The 16,618-nt window shown below is 43.0% G+C and overlaps 1 protein-coding gene across 1 annotated transcript; it reads right to left on the bottom strand.

Moving 5' to 3' along the window:
* Nucleotides 1-953: 953 nt before the first annotated feature.
* Nucleotides 954-2,977, bottom strand: LOC130840787 (WAP four-disulfide core domain protein 18-like). Its single transcript, XM_057716695.1, has 3 exons — nt 2,827-2,977; nt 2,034-2,185; nt 954-1,201 (listed from the first exon to the last, which is right to left on the bottom strand). Exons 1-3 carry the CDS (start codon nt 2,909-2,911, stop codon nt 1,154-1,156), a joined length of 285 nt encoding a protein of 94 aa, XP_057572678.1. The 5' UTR covers nt 2,912-2,977; the 3' UTR covers nt 954-1,153.
* Nucleotides 2,978-16,618: the final 13,641 nt, after the last annotated feature.

The raw sequence follows: 16,618 nt of genomic DNA, 5'->3' as shown, positions 1-16,618 counted from the left end.
TTTGCAGGGGGAGGTCATGCCTTGGCATTCAGAATGGCAGATAGTAGGTGAAGTTGATTGAAAATACTTTGGAGGTTTGCTCACTAATTCCCATACATGAGCAAGGGACACTGGAGCATGGGAGGGTGCGGAATGGGGACGACCAGCCAGTTACAGGGGATTTCAGTGCTAATATGCCCGCATTCCAATGCACAGACAGGTGAGGCCATGGGACACTGTGGTTGGAAGATGTGCTGTATGAGAAGCAAGAGCCATGTTGGGACAGGGACACACACATATGGAAGACCACACTCAGCAGGCCAAGTGGGGGGACATCAGTGGAAAGAAGCGAATGGAGAGCTGGGAGAGATAAAGCTTGCAGCAGTCAGTCCACACCATCATTTTGTCAGGGCTTCCTTGGGACACCAAGGTGTATCCTCTGCTTCAGGTAAAGTTGCAATCAAAGGCTCCATCCCCAGACCCTATCTCCTAACTGGATCCTGACTCCTCATCACTCCAGGACAGGAGCTGGCACTTCCAACTCAGGTCACCCAAAGCCCCACATCCCAAGGATGAGAGTCGCTGTCCCGGAGTTAGGCATCTGGTCCTGCTAGATGTCCGTGTGTTGCCTTAGATTGGGGTATCCCCACGCTTGCTCCTGCTCCTGTTCCTCCAACTCTCGCCCTAAGAAAGGCTGCTCCAACTGGCCTGCTATTCGCTACAGAGTCATCACGTTTTCTCCTTGACCACAGGCATATTCACAGAATGCTTGAGAAAATATTCTGGCGCCTTCTGCTGTGTCTAGAGACACAGACATGGGAGGAGGAAAAGAACTAGCTGGGAGCAACTGCCTCTCATCTATTGGAATCCTGTGTGCCTTGTATTCATGCGCTCCCTGCACTGTGCACATACAGTCCTGCTAAGACCACAGAGAATCCACCAGAATGCCTACGTGGGAAGAATGACAAAGCCTGAAGAATGCCACAGATAGAGTTTATTTTGGGCACAAGCCCTTTAGAAAGCCATCATTCGACCATTTGAGAGCTCCATCTTCGAGGGCTCCAATTCCAGGGACAGGAAGTAGGGAGGAGTGGATGTGCAGGTCTTGTTGTTATGCTCAGCATCGAATTCATGGGTTCATGAGCAATCTTTGGGGGCTGGTCTCCAGGCAGGCTCACTCAGCGACAGGTCCAGCTTTCACATGGTCACCAGGGCCAGCCTCCTAAAATAGACATTCAATCATGACATGTCCTCTGCTTAGAAGCCTCCAGCAGACTCTCATACTCTTCAGCAGGAAGCTCATTCCTCACTGGACTCTGGCAGGGATGACCCTCCACCACCCCCCGAGACATTGCAAACCCTACCTCCCCCCATCACGTCCCCATCTCCAAGAGAGCCCACCTTCCTGCCACTGTCAGAACTGCCCTGCCTTCTTCCAGCAAATGTTATGCACCTTTACACCCTCCCTTGATGTTCTCTACTCTCTGACAACTTTCCTAATCCCTCTCCACCCAAGCATAGCCAGTAACTCCTCTCTTTGCTCCCACAGATCTTAGGAGAAATCGGTACAAAGCGCTGGTCACAGTAGGTTGTAAATCTTTATCTCGGTCTGTCTCCTTCACCCGTTGTGTTTGTTTTCTGTTTCCATTGCAGCACAATGCCTGCCTGACACAGGAGATACTCAATCACTTGGGGTTCCCTTGCCCTTCCTCCCTCCTCCCAGGAGGACCCTTTATCCAGGAAGACTTGAGCCCCTTTTGTGGGGGAGGAGAAGGAAAGTGAGAGTCCCTTGGTTAATAATGACCTGCGAATCGCAGGTTGTGGATACCTGTTTCAACCAAACTCATCAGGGTTGTCCTGGCATAGGGCTTCCCTTCTAGGAGAAGGCTGTAGATAATGCAGCCAGCTGTCCTTCTGCCATGTTTCCCGCCCCTTTCTCTTGGAATTGTCTGGACTCCCATGACAAGTGGACGTGTGAGCAGCCCTCTGCCCCAGCAAAGTCCACTGGGGTGTTGTCTGCAACCTTGGCCAACTCTTGGCTGATTTGCACTTACCCAGAAGACAGGATTTTGGCAGGTAAGACATTTGCCCCCGAATAAGCAGCATTTCTTTGGCCTGGGACACATACTATCTCGTGTGCACTGGTTTGAACAAGGCCCGTTGACAGCCAGCAACAGATTTGGGCATCGTCCAGGTCTCGGTCGTCCTGAAACATACGATGATTTTTGTAGAGTGTAGAACGCTCACTAACACACGCATGAGAACAAAGAGCAAGCCCCTGATCCTGGAGGTCTGAAGCCCTCATCGCTGGCAGGACTCCTGCCTCTCCCATGGCTTCCTTGGTGCTCTGCACTCCTCCCTCAGCCTCCACTGCTCCACTCTCATGCTTAAGCCCACACTCTGGGCCTCCGGAGAATATTCTCCCTGCTCCAAAGGCTGCATGGTCTCAGGGGACAGGACACCTGCACACTCATAACCCTCTTCTTCCCACCTTATAAGAAGGTATTAGAAAACTCTCTGCTTACATAGAGCTCCATCTCCCCACCTCACAACACACCCTGTGTTTGTCCTGCAGCTCTCTTTGCAGTCGCACATCCTGGGCACATATCCTAACCAGAGAGAACCCTACATTTTACTCACAATTTCTAATCAGACCCAACCCAATCTGATAAAAACAGTGGGAAACTCAGGGTGATCGCTCCTTTAGATCAAAGGAATTTGGTGTGCTCAATGCCAAATCTCTACTCTGCTGTGGGTACATGGCTGCTTCACTGCCAAACCATCCCCAGGCCTAACACTGGGCTCAGCCTTCTCTGCTCTCAGGGAGGATGCCCTCAGCCCCCTCACCTATGGAAGGAGGTCTCTGAGCACAGGCCACCTGCAGCCCCATGACGATGAAAGCCACCAGGACAAAGATGGTGCCGGTCTTCATGTTGGCCTTGGATGTGATGCAGGGGCAGAGCCCAGCCCCACTTTATACTCTCAGGGTCACCGGAAAGGAGGGTGGGGCGGGAGGCAGTAGAGCAGGCAGAGGATCCAAATGATAAGCTCTCAAGGGCGTACCCTCAGATGTTCTAGTTTCCTTGTTCAATTTCACAACTGGTTTCTCAGACTAGGGAGTGGTTTCTGGGAGATACATATCCCAAAATGGAGAGTTCAGGAACATTTCTGAGCCCTTCGTTCATTGCTGCATCACAGCTTCATCCTGGTTTCTCTGATGACTTTAGGAATCATGGTCGAAGGAAAGAATTTTCTCTTCATAAATTAGAATTTCAGAGTGCAAGCTTCAACTATGAAGCGAGGTGCTGATTGTCAGGGACCATCTGGGGTCTCCTGCAGGTCCGGCTACACAAGGATGGTGAATGTCGTTTTGAGTCACCGCCAGAGCTGAGGGTGGAACCACAATGCTAGTTATGTTCAAAGATCACAAGCCGACCAGGGCCCGTGGGGGTGGGGAGACATGGTCCATCTTGGTGACTGGTGGTCTCTGAGCCTGCCCTGCTCCATGCCAAGAGGTTCCTGGAGGGAAGGCTGTGTGGGTGAGCTACGTGAGCAGAACCACAGCAGAAGGACACTAAAGGTTCGATAGGGGCCTGTGTAGGAGCTCACCCTGTTTCTTATCCCAATTACAAAATCTTTGCGAAGGGGTGTGCAGGTAAAATCCCACTGACTGTGGGAGTGGAGAGAAAGTCTGCTTTGTCCTTGGTGGTCAGAGCTCAGACAAGCACGTTAGGACCTCCTGTGGGGAGGCCTGGACAAGCCACCCTAAGAGCAGAGAAAGACTCCGCAAGCCAAGCGAGGAGGGCAGTTAGCTCCACCCAGCATCTCAGAATCTCTGCAGGGGCAAAGGGTACCAGCACCCAAGACTGACCCCTTGGTCTGCAGGAGAGACCAGGGTACCCGAAGAGGGAGCTCAGTCCAGGGTGGAGACCAATGTCCCCAGGAAGCACAGAGCACAGCAAAGGGCGAGCCCTGATCCCAACCCGAGGTAGCCAGATCCCAGGCTGGTATGAACCGTGGCCTTGATTTTGAGACCTGGGCTGGAAATCCCCAAAGAGCTTGCGGGAGAATGCTTTGAAGCAGCACTCTTGGCAAGGAGAGGACTCCTGAACTCCTCTCGAAAAGTGACCGAGACGTGACGACCATCAGTGAGTTAACATAATGTGTCAAAGTTCATTTTCACACAACACACACAAGAATGAATTCTTGTGGTGAACAATACAAACGATACAGGCATATCCAGAGTACTCTTCCAGGAAGAAATCAATGTTCCCAGTTTGCTATGTATTTTTCTACGTCCTGTTTTTATGTTTTTACATACACACATATGTGAATATTGAAATACATACTTTGTTTCCAGAAATGAAGTTATATGTATTAATTTGCTTTATTCATTTCACATTATGTCTTGGAATGCTTTTCAGGTTAGTATCTTCTTTGCTTTTTAAAAAACAACTACTATCTAAAATTCCGTTACACAAATGGTTTATAATTTATTTAACCAAATCCAAGAGGTGAAGCTTTATCAAGTTTGGGGTTTTTGGTTCTCAAACATTTTGCTGTGGATATACATCATACACTCTGTAATGCTTTGAAATACATCAAGCATTATATATATATATATATTTATATATATATTTATGTGTCCTAATGTGGAAATACAAGGCATACAAAGGAGACATCTTATGTAAAGTTGGAATATCCCACCTAACTGTTCCCCAAAACACTATACATTTTATGGTTCATTAATATTCATGTATATGTGTGTGTGTGTATATATATATATATATATATACATATCACACTTTATCTATTGATGGGCACCTAGGTATCTTGGCATATATGAAATGAACAGTGTGGGGAGTACAGCCTACAATTATGTAATATCCTTGTATGGTGACAGTTGAAAACTACCCTTAGCCTGGGGGTCATTTTGAAATGAATAGAAATATTGAATCACTGTCTTGTGTACCAGGAGCTAACGTCGTGTTGTAAGTCAATTATACTTCAAAAAGAAACAAACAAATTCATAGAAAAAGAGATCGGAGTTATGGCTACCAAAGCAGAGGTGGGATTGGGGGGAAGAATTAGATGCAGGTAGCCAAAAGGTAAAAACTTCCACTTATAAGAGAAGTAAGTGTTAGGGAATAATATACAACATGATAAAGATAATTAACATGCTACATGTTATAAATGAAAGTTGTTAAGAAAGTAAATCTCAGGCTTCCCTGGTGGCGCAGTGGTTAAGAATCCGCCTGCCAATGCAGGGGACACAGGGTCGAGCCCTGGTCTGGGAGGATCCCACATGCTGCGGAGCAACTAAGCTCGTCTGCCACAATTACTGAGCCCACGTGCCACAACGACTGAAGCCAGCTCGCCTAGAGCCCGTGCTCTGGAACGAGAAAAGCCACTGCAATGAGAAGCCCACACGCAGCAATGAACAGTAGCCCCCACTTGCCACAACTGGAGAAAGTCCGTGAGCAGCAACAAAGACCCAAAACAGCCAATAAATAAATAAATAAATAATACAGTTATAAAAAAGAAAAGAGAGTAAATCTTGGCTCCCATCACAATGACAAACAAAACATTTTTTCTGTTCTTTACTGTTGTGTCCCTGTGAGATGATGGATGTTCACTCAACTTATGGTGATAGTCATGTCATGATGTACGTCAGTCAGATCATTACGTTTCACACCTTAAACACATACACTGCTCTATGTTAAGTATTTCTCCATAAAACTGAAAGGAAAAAAAAAAGACTACACAGTTTACACTTTCTCCTGCAGTGAAGGAGATGTGGATTTCCACACGTTGATCCAGTACATGTGTAGTCTTGCTTCCCCAAGATCAATTTTTTAGGTTTATTTATTTATATGTTATTAAAGTATAGTTGATTGCAATGTTGTGTTACTTTCAAGTGTACAACAAAGTGATTCATTTATACGCGTACACAGACATCTATTCTTTTAGAGATTCTTTTCCAAGATATTGACTATGGTTCCCTGGGCTATATATAGTAGGTCCTTGTTTTTTATCGATTATCTATATAATAGTCTGTATCTGTTCATCGCAACCTTCCAATTTATTCATCCCCCCTTAAGTTTTTATTGCACTATTTTAAGCTATACATAGTCCGATACTCCACCAGGATGTATTCCAATTGGGAACATGAGGCAAAGAATTCTCACCACAGTAAAATAATTTCAATAGTAGAAATTGTATATCCAAATATAATCTGCTTGTTGCAGTTTCCCATATGAACCAAAGGATAATTACGGCCTGGAATAGTCTTCCTGAAGTAGGCATTGCAATAACAGATGCTGCAAGGTTATTAAGCAGGGACTCTCTCCAATTCTAATGACAATACTTGGCCTTTATTAAGCGTGCAATTGCCTGGCAGGTCCTCTACTAGTACTTTACACCCTTCATCTCACTGAAGGCTCACAAGCCTGTGGAGCTGCTTCCATTGGCGTCCCCATGTCCCAGATGAAGAAAGTGAGACTCAGAAAAATTCATGCTTGCAAACACTCCAACCCAACACAGACCCATTGATGTGGAATCTCCAAAACTGGGTCCAGAAAAGCTCCCCAGGTGTTTTCCATGCACCTGGAAATAAGGAACACTTTACCAACTGGATTAAAACCTTTACTTCCTTGTGAAAAACAAAACAAGATGATGTTCCTAAAAAATTAGATTTCTGGTACTCAAGCGACCATCACAAATTTGGGGAACTGCTAAGTTCTCATGACATTTTATCATCTGAAAGGACCAGGTGTCTGCAGCAGCCATGAGACACAAATGAGCAATGAAGGGAGAAGAGGGAGCCGAGAACTTGGGAATTCCTAGAGGTCCTCCTGGAGCTGAGCAGGACCCCATGGGGCCTTGCCGGGACAGAACCCTCTCCCATGTCCTCGGCTTCAGCTCCTCTCTGAAGTAGCCAGATAATAGTGCCTGAGGCACATTTCCTGAGTTGTTTTACAGATGCTCACATCACCACCAAATGGAAGAAATTAACTACTTCATGACCATGAGCACATAGTCCCCAGGCCTCCTGAAGCCTAAGGATTGGTAATATGAGCCCCTGTGACACCCTCACCACCAACCAATCAGAATTCTGCACGAGCTAATCACATACACTGGGACTCCCTCCTCACTTTGCCTTTAAAAAGGCTTTGCTGAGACCCATCTGGGAGGTCAGGCTTTCAGATCCCTGGCTGTCCCAGACCCCTTGTATGGCACCTTCCAGGACACACTGCCCTTTCCTTCACCACAATCCAGGGTCAGTAGATAGGCTTTACTGTGTGCGAGGGAGCGGACCCAAGTTTTGGGCTTGGTGACCCTCAGTCTGTAAAACCCACCCATCGTACCTACAGCCATCCAAGTTTTATTCCCTTTTTTTGTTGTTGTTCACATGAGACCGTGAGGCTGTCACAGCTTCCATGTTCAGACTGTGGAATTTGCTGGAATTCCATTTTTCCTGGAATTTCTTATCCCAGAGAGGCATGTCCCAACCCTGCCAAATCCTTGAAACATCCAGCTGCACACTCAGTCCTCCAGACCTAGATCTTGTTCATGTTGCAGCTTTGTCATCTTTGTCCTGTTTCATGGAGAACCAAGGATGAACACCTAGACATTGTGTTTCAGAGCATGAGACCTTCTTATGTCACAGATGATGAAATTTAAAAAGGCAGATGGCACAGATCTGACCAAAGGCACGTCCTTAACACACGGGGGCCTGCTGCCTTTCTGCATGACTTTAAGTGTGTAACAGATAATATTTAGAGGAATTTACAAGGTGTCTTCCCTCCCTCCCCTACTTCCTTATACTCACTCCCAGTTCCCTGTTTTGCAATCAGTCAATTATAAACTAGACGCACTGGCAGACAGCAGTATCAAGCAGTATCAGCAGTATTTCGTCTTGTGGAACTGAAAACCACAGCCACAGAAAGACAGAGAAAATGAAAAGGCAGAGGCCTTTGTACCAGATGAAGGGACAGGATAAAACTCCAGAAAAACAACTAAATGAAGAGGAGATAGGCACCCTTACAGAAAAAGAATTCAGAATGATGATGGTGAAGATGATCCAGGACTTTGAAAAAAGACTGGATGCAAAGATTGAAAAGTTTACCAAAGACCTAGAAGAATTAAAGAGTGAACAAACAGAGATATGCAACACAATAACGGAAATGAAAATACACTAGAAGGAACCAACAGCAGATTAACTGAGGCAGAAAGGCAAATAAGTGACCTGGAAGACAGAATGGTGAAAATCACTGATGTGGAAAAGAATAAGGAAAAAAGAATGAAAAGAACTGAAGACAGCCTAAGAGACGTCTGGGACAATGTTAAATGCACCAACATTCGCATTATAGGGGTCCCAGAAGGAGAAGAGAGAGAGAAAGGACCCGAGAAAATACTGAAAGAGATTATAGTTGAAAACTTCCCTAACATGGGAAAGGAAATAGCTACCCAAGTGCAGGAAGCACAGAGAGTGCCAGGCAAGATAAACCCAAGGAGAAACACGCCAAGACATATAGTAGTCAAACTGACAAAATTAAAGACAGAGAAAAGTTATTAAAAGCAACAAGGGAAAAATGGCAAACAACGTACAAGGGAACTCCCACAAGGGTAACAGCTGATTTCTCAGCAGAAACTCTGCCAGCCAGAAGGGAGTCCCACGATATATTTAAAGTGATGAAAGGGGAAAACCTACAGCCAAGAGTACTCTACCCAGCAAGGATTTCATGCAGATTCGATGGAGAAATCAAAAGCTTTACAGACAAGCAACAGCTAAGAGAATTCAGCACCACCAAACCAGCCCTACAACAAATGTTAAAGGAACTTCTCTAAGCGGGAAACATAAGAGAAGAAAAAGACCTACAAAAACAAACACAAAACAATGAAGAAAATGGTAATAGGAACATACATATCAATAATTACTTTGAATGTAAATGGACTAAATGCACCAACCAAAAGACACAGACTGGCTGAGTGGATACAAAAACAAGACCCATATATATGCTGTCTACAAGAGACCCACTTCAGACCACACATACAGATGGAAAGTGAGGGGATGGAAAAAGATATTCCTTGCAAAGGAAAATCAAAAGAAAGTTGGAGTAGCAATAGTCACATCAGAGGAAATAGACTTTAAAATAAAAAATGTTACAGGAGACAAGAAAGAACATTACATAAAGATCAAGGGATCCATCCAGGAAAAGGAGATACCAATTATAAATATATATGCACCCAATATAGGAGCACCTCAATACATAAGGCAAATGCTAACAACTATGAACGAGGAAATGCAAGGCAGAAATAGAGACACAGATGTAGGGAACAAACACATGGACACCAAGTGGGGAAGGCAGGGAGCGTTGAGGGGGGATGAACTGGGAGATTGGGATACCAAATTGTACACTCTAAATATATGCTGTTTACTGTCGGTTAACTGTATCTCATTAAAAGTTCTTAAAAACAATTATAAACTAGACTCACTGCTGTTGGGGGAGGATGGACAGAGCTTAGAGAAGCAAGTCCACTGAGTTCCTCAGTGGGTTTTCCCTCAGACTCCCCTCTACATACTAGTTCCGAAAGCACAGGCTTTCCATTTCAAGATCTGGGGTTCTGGATAGAACAGGGTTTGAGGGGAGGTGGGGGGATGGGGATAAGGACAAGCCCCAGAGGAAACTGGAGGTAGTTTGAGGGATCATAAAGTGTCAATAGCAGAAATAAATACATAAATAAATAGCCAGACATGGACACATATAAGAAATCAACAGCGATAAAAAATAAACCACAAGTTCTAAAAGTTTTCCGAGAGAAAAGTGAGATTGCCTATCAAGGATCAGATTCAGTTCAGAATTCTCAGCAGCAATTCTAACCATCAAGATAATAAAGAAATATTCTCAAAGTCTTAAAGAAAATATTTAAACGTAGACTATTATATCCAGGTAAGCAATCATTTAGATGTGAGGACAAAATTAAGATAATCCTCAGGCATCCAAGGCCAAAAAGACCTGTTCTGAAAACACTCTTGGAGGAAATATTTCAGCAAGAAAAGGAGAAAAAAATCAGAAAGATGATACAGATATATGGGAGTAAGGGTGAGTATACAAACGACTAATGAATGGAAATATTTTTTAAACTACAAGCATAAAATCCAGAACTAAAATTCTATATGATACTTACTGGGCTATTGAGTAGCATGAGCTTGGGGATACAAGTCCAAAGAGAAATTAAGGCATGCTAAGGTACTTGCCTTGTTCTGCAAAAGATGAAAACATGAATAAAGCTTAAAAAATCCCGTGGTTAACAATCCGCCTGCCAATGCAGGAAACACAGGTCCTTCCCTGGTCTGTGAAGATCCCACATGCTGTGAAGCAATTAAGCCTGTGTGCCACAACTGCAGTACCTGTGTTCTAGAGCCCGTGAGCCACAACTACTGAGCCCCAGTGCCACGACTGCTGACGCTGGTGCGCCCTAGAGCCTGTGCTGCTCAACAAGACAAGCCACCACACTGAGAAGCCCGCACACCGCAATGAAGTGTAGCCCCCGCTCTCCACAACTAGAGAAAGCCACGCTCAGCAGTGAAGACATGACACAGCTGATAGGAAAATAAAAATTAATTACTTAATTAATTAAAAAGCAAAACAAAACACAAATTCATAGAAGAAGAGATCAGATTTGTGGGTACCAGAGGCAGAGGTGGGGGTAGGGGGAATTAGAGGAAGGTAGTCAAAAGGTACAAGCTTCCAATTATAAGTGTTTTATGGATGTGATATACAGCATGGTGCAGATAATTAACACTGCTGCTACATGTTGGAAATGACAGCAGTTAAGAGAGTAAATCTTCAGAGTTTGCATCACAAGGGAAAAAGTATTTTTTTCTATTCTCTACTGTTGTATCTCTACAGGATGATGGATGTTCACTCAATTTATGGTGGTAATTATTTCACAATGTATATAAGACAAATCATTATGTTTTACACCTTAAACATATACAGTGCTGTATGTCAATTATATCTCAATAAAACTGAAAGGGGAAAAAAACACTATACAGTTTACACTTCCTCCCATGGTGAAGGAGACATGGATTTCTCACACACTGGTCCAGTACCTTTGCTGTGTTTCGTCCCCAAGTTAAATGTTTTTAAATTTTATTTATTTATGCTTTTATTGAAGTATTTACAATGTTGTGTTAGTTTCAGCAGTACAGCAATGTGATTCAGTTATACACATACATACATATCTATTATTTTTAAAATTCTCTTCCATGATAGGTTATTACCAGATTTGGAATATAGTTCCCTGTGCTATACAGTAGGTCCTTGTTGTTTCTCTGTCTTCTATATAGAAGTGTGTAACTGTGAATCCCAAACTCCTAATTTATCCCTCCCCCTTAAGTTTTTAATGGACTATTTCAAGCTGTATATAGTCCCATACTCCCCTTGGGATGTATTCCAATTGGGAATATAAGGCAAAGAAGTCTCACCACAGTAAAGAAATTTAACTAGCACAAACTGTATAACACAGTATAATCTGCTTGTTACTCTAGCACTTCGAGTTTTCAGCAGGAAGCAGAGGATAATTATGGCCTGTAAGATTCTTACTGGATAGGCATTGCAATAATAGATGCTGCAAGATTGTTAAGGAGGGACTCTCTCCAATAATGATGACAAAACTTGACCTTTGTTAAGCATGTCATTGCCTGGCAGGTCCTGTGCTTGGACTTCACACCCATCATCTCACTGAAGGCTCACAAACCTGTGGGCTTCCTTCCATTGGGTCCCCCATGCCGCAGATGGAGAAAGTGAGACTCAAAAAAAGTCGCGCCTTGCAAACACTTCAACCCACCACAGACCCACTCTTGTGGAATCTCCAATGCTGGGGTCCAGAAAAGCTCCCCAGGTGTTTTTCATGTACCTGGAAATGAGGAGCACTTTACCTACTGGATTAAAACATTTATTTATTTGTGAGAAACAAGACAAAATGATGTCCCTAAAATAAGTGGATTTCTGGTACTCAAGTGACCATCACAGATTGGGGGATTTGCTAAGTTCTCATGACATATTATCATCTGAAAGGGACAGGTGTCTGCAACAGCCACGAGACACAGATGAACAGTGAAGGGAGAAGAGGGAGTGGAGACCTTGGGAATTCCTAGACGTCCTCCGGGAGCTGAGCAGGACCCTATGGGGCCTTCCCGGGACAGACCCCTCTCCCACGTCCTCTGCTTCAGTTCCTCTCTGAAATAGCCACATAATAGCATCTGGTGCACATTTCCTGAGTTGTGTTACAGACACTCACATCACCACCAAATGGAGGGAATTAACTACTTCATGACCACGAGCACATAGTCCCCAGGCCTCCTGGAGCCTAAGGATTTGTAATGTTAACCCCTGTGACATCCTCACCATCAACCAATGTGAGACTTGCGCAGGAGCTGATCCCATCCCCTGAGACTCCCCTCCTCACCTTGCCTTTACAAAGGCGTTGCTGAGACCCATCTGGGAGTTCAGGCTTTCAGATCCCTGGCTGTCCCGGACCCCTTGTATGGCACCTTCCAGGACACACTGCCCTTTCTTTCACCACAATCCAGGGTCAGTAGATTGGCTTTACTGCAAGCGAGGGGGCAGACCTGAATTTTGGTTCGGTAACACTCCGTCTGTAAATCCCACCCATCTTACTTGCAGCCATCAAACCATGCAAGTTTTATTCCTTTTTTGTTTTTTTCAGGATAGCACATGAGACCTTGAGACTTGTAGCTTCCATGTTCAGACTCCTGAATTTGCTGGAATTCCATTTTTCCTCAGATTTCATATCCCAACCCTACCACATCCTTTAACACCCAAATGCACACTCAAACCCCCAGACCCAGATCTCTTTCATGTTACATCTTTGTCCTGTTTCATCAAGAGCCCAGGATGAACACCAAGTCACTGTGTTTCAGAGCATGAGATCTTGCTAGACATCTCCTTAACACCCGTGGGCCCGCTGCCTTTTTGCATGACATTGTGTGTAAGAGATATTTGGAGGAATTACAAGGTGTCTTCCCTCCCTCCCCTACTTCCTTATACTCACTCCCATTCTCCTGTGTTGCAAGCAGTCAATTATAAAGTAGACTCACTGCCCTGGAGGAGGGTGGACACAGCTCAGAAAAACAAGTCCACTGAGTTTCTCAGTGGGTTTTCCTCCAGACTCTACATACTAGTTCTGAAGCCACAGGCTTTCCATTTCAAGACTGGGCTTTAGGGAGAAAAGGATGTGAATGGAGCTGAGGGAGTGGAGATAAGGCTGAGCCCCAAAGGTAACGGGAGATGTTTTAAAGGATCATAAAGTGTCAACAGTATAAGTAAATAAATAAATAGCCTCACGTGGACACATATAGGGAAATACAACAACAAGAAAAAGATCAACATCAAGTTCTAAAAGTTTTCAGAGAGAAAATCAAGACTGCCTTATGAAGGAATCAGATTAAGTTCAGAATTCTCAGCAGCAATTCTTTTTTTAAAAATTTAGTTAGTTTTTTTATTTATTGGCTGCATTGGGTCTTCATTTCTGCACGTGGGCTTTCTGTAGTTGCAGAGAGCGGGGGCCACTCTTCATTGTGGTGCGTGGGTTTCTCACTGCAGTGTCTTCTCTTGTCGTGGGCCACGGGCTCAAAGCGCAGTCTTCCGTAGTTGCAGCATGTTGGCTCAGTAGTTGTGGCTCATGAGCTCTAGAGCCCAGCCTCAGTTATTGTGGCACATGGGCTTAGTTGCTCCGCGGCATGTGGGATCTTCCCAGACCAGAGCATGAACCCGTGTCCCCTGCATTGGCAGGTGGATTCTTAACCCCTGCGCCACCAGGGAAGCCCTCAGCAGCAATTCTAACCATCAAGATAATGGAGAAATATCCTCAAAGTCTTAAAGACAATGTTTAAACATAGAATTTTTCATCCAGCTATGTGATCATTTAAATGCGAGGACAAAATTAAGGTAATCTTCAGGCATCCAAGGTCAGAAAAACCTTTCTTGAAAACACTCTTGGAGGAAACAGTCCAACAAGAAAAGGAGAAAAAAATCAGAAGTTTGATACACATATATAGGATGTAAAGGTGAGTATACAACCTTCTCATAAATGGAACTTTTTTTTAAGTACAAGCAGAAAATCCAGAACTCAAATTCTATATGATACCTGCTTGGCCACTGAGTAGGGTGGCACTGAGGATACAGGTCCAAAGAGAAACGAGGATATCCTAATATGATTGCCTTGTTCTGGAAAAGGTGAAAACATTAATAAAGCTTAAAAAAATCCACAGGGGTAAATTCCAGTGGAATAAAAACAGAAGGATGAATTTCCAATTAGCAGGTGAAAATTTAATCTAGCTAATTGTAACAGTAAAGAAAAACAAACAAACAAAAAGCAACAAGAAAGTATGGTACATGTGGCAAACATGAAATAGGGTGACAGAAATAAATCTTAATTTAACAGTTAGTCTCATAAATATAAAGGGCTTACACTTACTGAGTAAAAGAGCTCTCAGGGTAGACAAAATGAGAACACTAAATCAAGCAATACATTGCTTTAAGAAACACATGAAAAGGTTTAAGAGATGGAAATTTTACTGGACAAATACTAATTAAAAGAATGGTGAATTATCAGTTTTGACATTTAGCAAATAGATTTTAATATCAAATACACAAAGGACAAAGAAGAAGAGTATTTCGTGTTGAGGGATGATAAATTAAAAAGATAATTGTGGTCAAGGGCATAAATACTCCTAACAATATTACTTTAAATATACACAAAGAAACAAGTGATAAAAGTACACAAATACGTGAATAAGTTATTTAGTTGGAAATTTTATCATATCCCTCTCAGAAATTGATGGACAATAGAGACAAAAATAATGAAATATGGAGACAACTTAAATTATAAAGATTAACAAATTCAAACTTGTAAATACTAGAGAACTTTACACTCAACAGAGAAGACACTTTTTTTTTAGTGTACGGAGGACATTCACAAAAACCAAAGAATACTAGGCCACAAAGAAATTCAAAACCTATTCCCATCGTATAGATTATGTGATCTAGCCATGATGCAAAAAAAAATTTTTAATTCATAGAAATTCTCAAACTCTTCCAAAAATGGAAGAGGGAACACTTGCTAACTCATTCTGTGAGGCCAACATCATCCTAATATCAAAGCCAGATATAGCCATCACAGGAAAAGAAAATTGTAGACCAATATGCCTTAAAAAAATAAATGCAAAAATCCTCAACAAATGCTAGCAAATTGATTCCAATAGCATAATAAAAGGATTATACATCATGACCTACTAGGATTTATCCCAAGAACCACAGGTGGTAAAAATCAATTAGGATAATGTACCACATTAATAGAATAAAGGGAATAAAAACAAGATCATCTAAACTGATGCACAAAAAGCATTTGATAAAATCTAACACATTTTATGATAAAAATACTGACAAAACTAGGAAGAGAAGACAATTTTCTCAACGTAATAAAGGGCATTTTTGAAAACTGCACAGCTAACATCATACTTGATAGTGAAAGACTTAACACTTTCCCAGTAAGACCAGGAAAAAGACAGCAGTTCCTGCTTTTACTGCTCCTATTCAACAGGAGCTTCTAGCCAGCCAAACAGGCAAGGAAAAGAAACAAAAGGCATATGAATTGGAATGAAAGAAGTAAAACTATCTCTATTTACAGATGACGTGCTCCGATACAGAAAAAACCCCAACGAATCTACAAAGCATCTACAAGAGATAATAAATGAATTCAGTAAAGTTGCAGAACAGTACACAAAACACCGTACGAGCAATGAAAATGCCTTAAAAGAAATTAAGCAAACAATTTCATTTACAATAGCTTCCAAAAGAATAAAATACCTAGGAATAAATGTAACCAAGGCGGTGAGTAACTCTTTCACCATTGCATGCCAGGTTTCCATGCTGGGATACTAATAAGATTTTTGTGACCTTGAGCATCTAACTAGATCAGTTCATGAAACCCAGAATCCTACCATTGCGCTCAGCATATTTTCCCTGCATCCACTCCTGACACCAGTTTCCATATGCATTAAGGCTCTTAGATGCAAACAAAAGAAACGAATTCCGACCAAGATGAGACATGCGGAATTTTGGAAAGACGTTATTACACAGCTCACAGAAACAACAGAAAAGATGGTGAATCAGGTGCGGGAGAGGATCAAGAGCCAAAATAAGGCAGGTAGCAGAGAATGTAGCCAAGTCCAGCTGACAGCAGCAGTCTAGTTAGGATGCTGTGGCTGGCACCTCTGCTATGGTGAATTGTTTTTGACTCTGTCTGAGTCACAGTGTCATTCCCTATAGATCCACATCATCAGAAAGATGCATGATAGTTTCAAGCCCTACTTGTGAGGAAGTAGAGAGTGTTTGGGTCTTCTCAATTTCCATAGGGAGAAATAGAGTTTTCCCTTAAATATAAAGGTGGGTTAAATGCAGGTGAGAAAACTGAGAAGTTTACTTAAAAGAAGAAACAACTTTCTAGGGACACCTGGATTATCTGGAAGGCAGAAACATAAGAGGCAGATGCCATCCTCAAGGATCTTTGCAGGGGAAGGTCATGCCTTGGCATTCAGAATGGCAGA

Source organism: Hippopotamus amphibius, chromosome 17 (assembly GCF_030028045.1).
Source record: "Hippopotamus amphibius kiboko isolate mHipAmp2 chromosome 17, mHipAmp2.hap2, whole genome shotgun sequence".
NCBI classification, from domain to species: domain Eukaryota; kingdom Metazoa; phylum Chordata; class Mammalia; order Artiodactyla; family Hippopotamidae; genus Hippopotamus; species Hippopotamus amphibius.
This window is presented reverse-complemented; position numbering and strand designations above follow the sequence as displayed.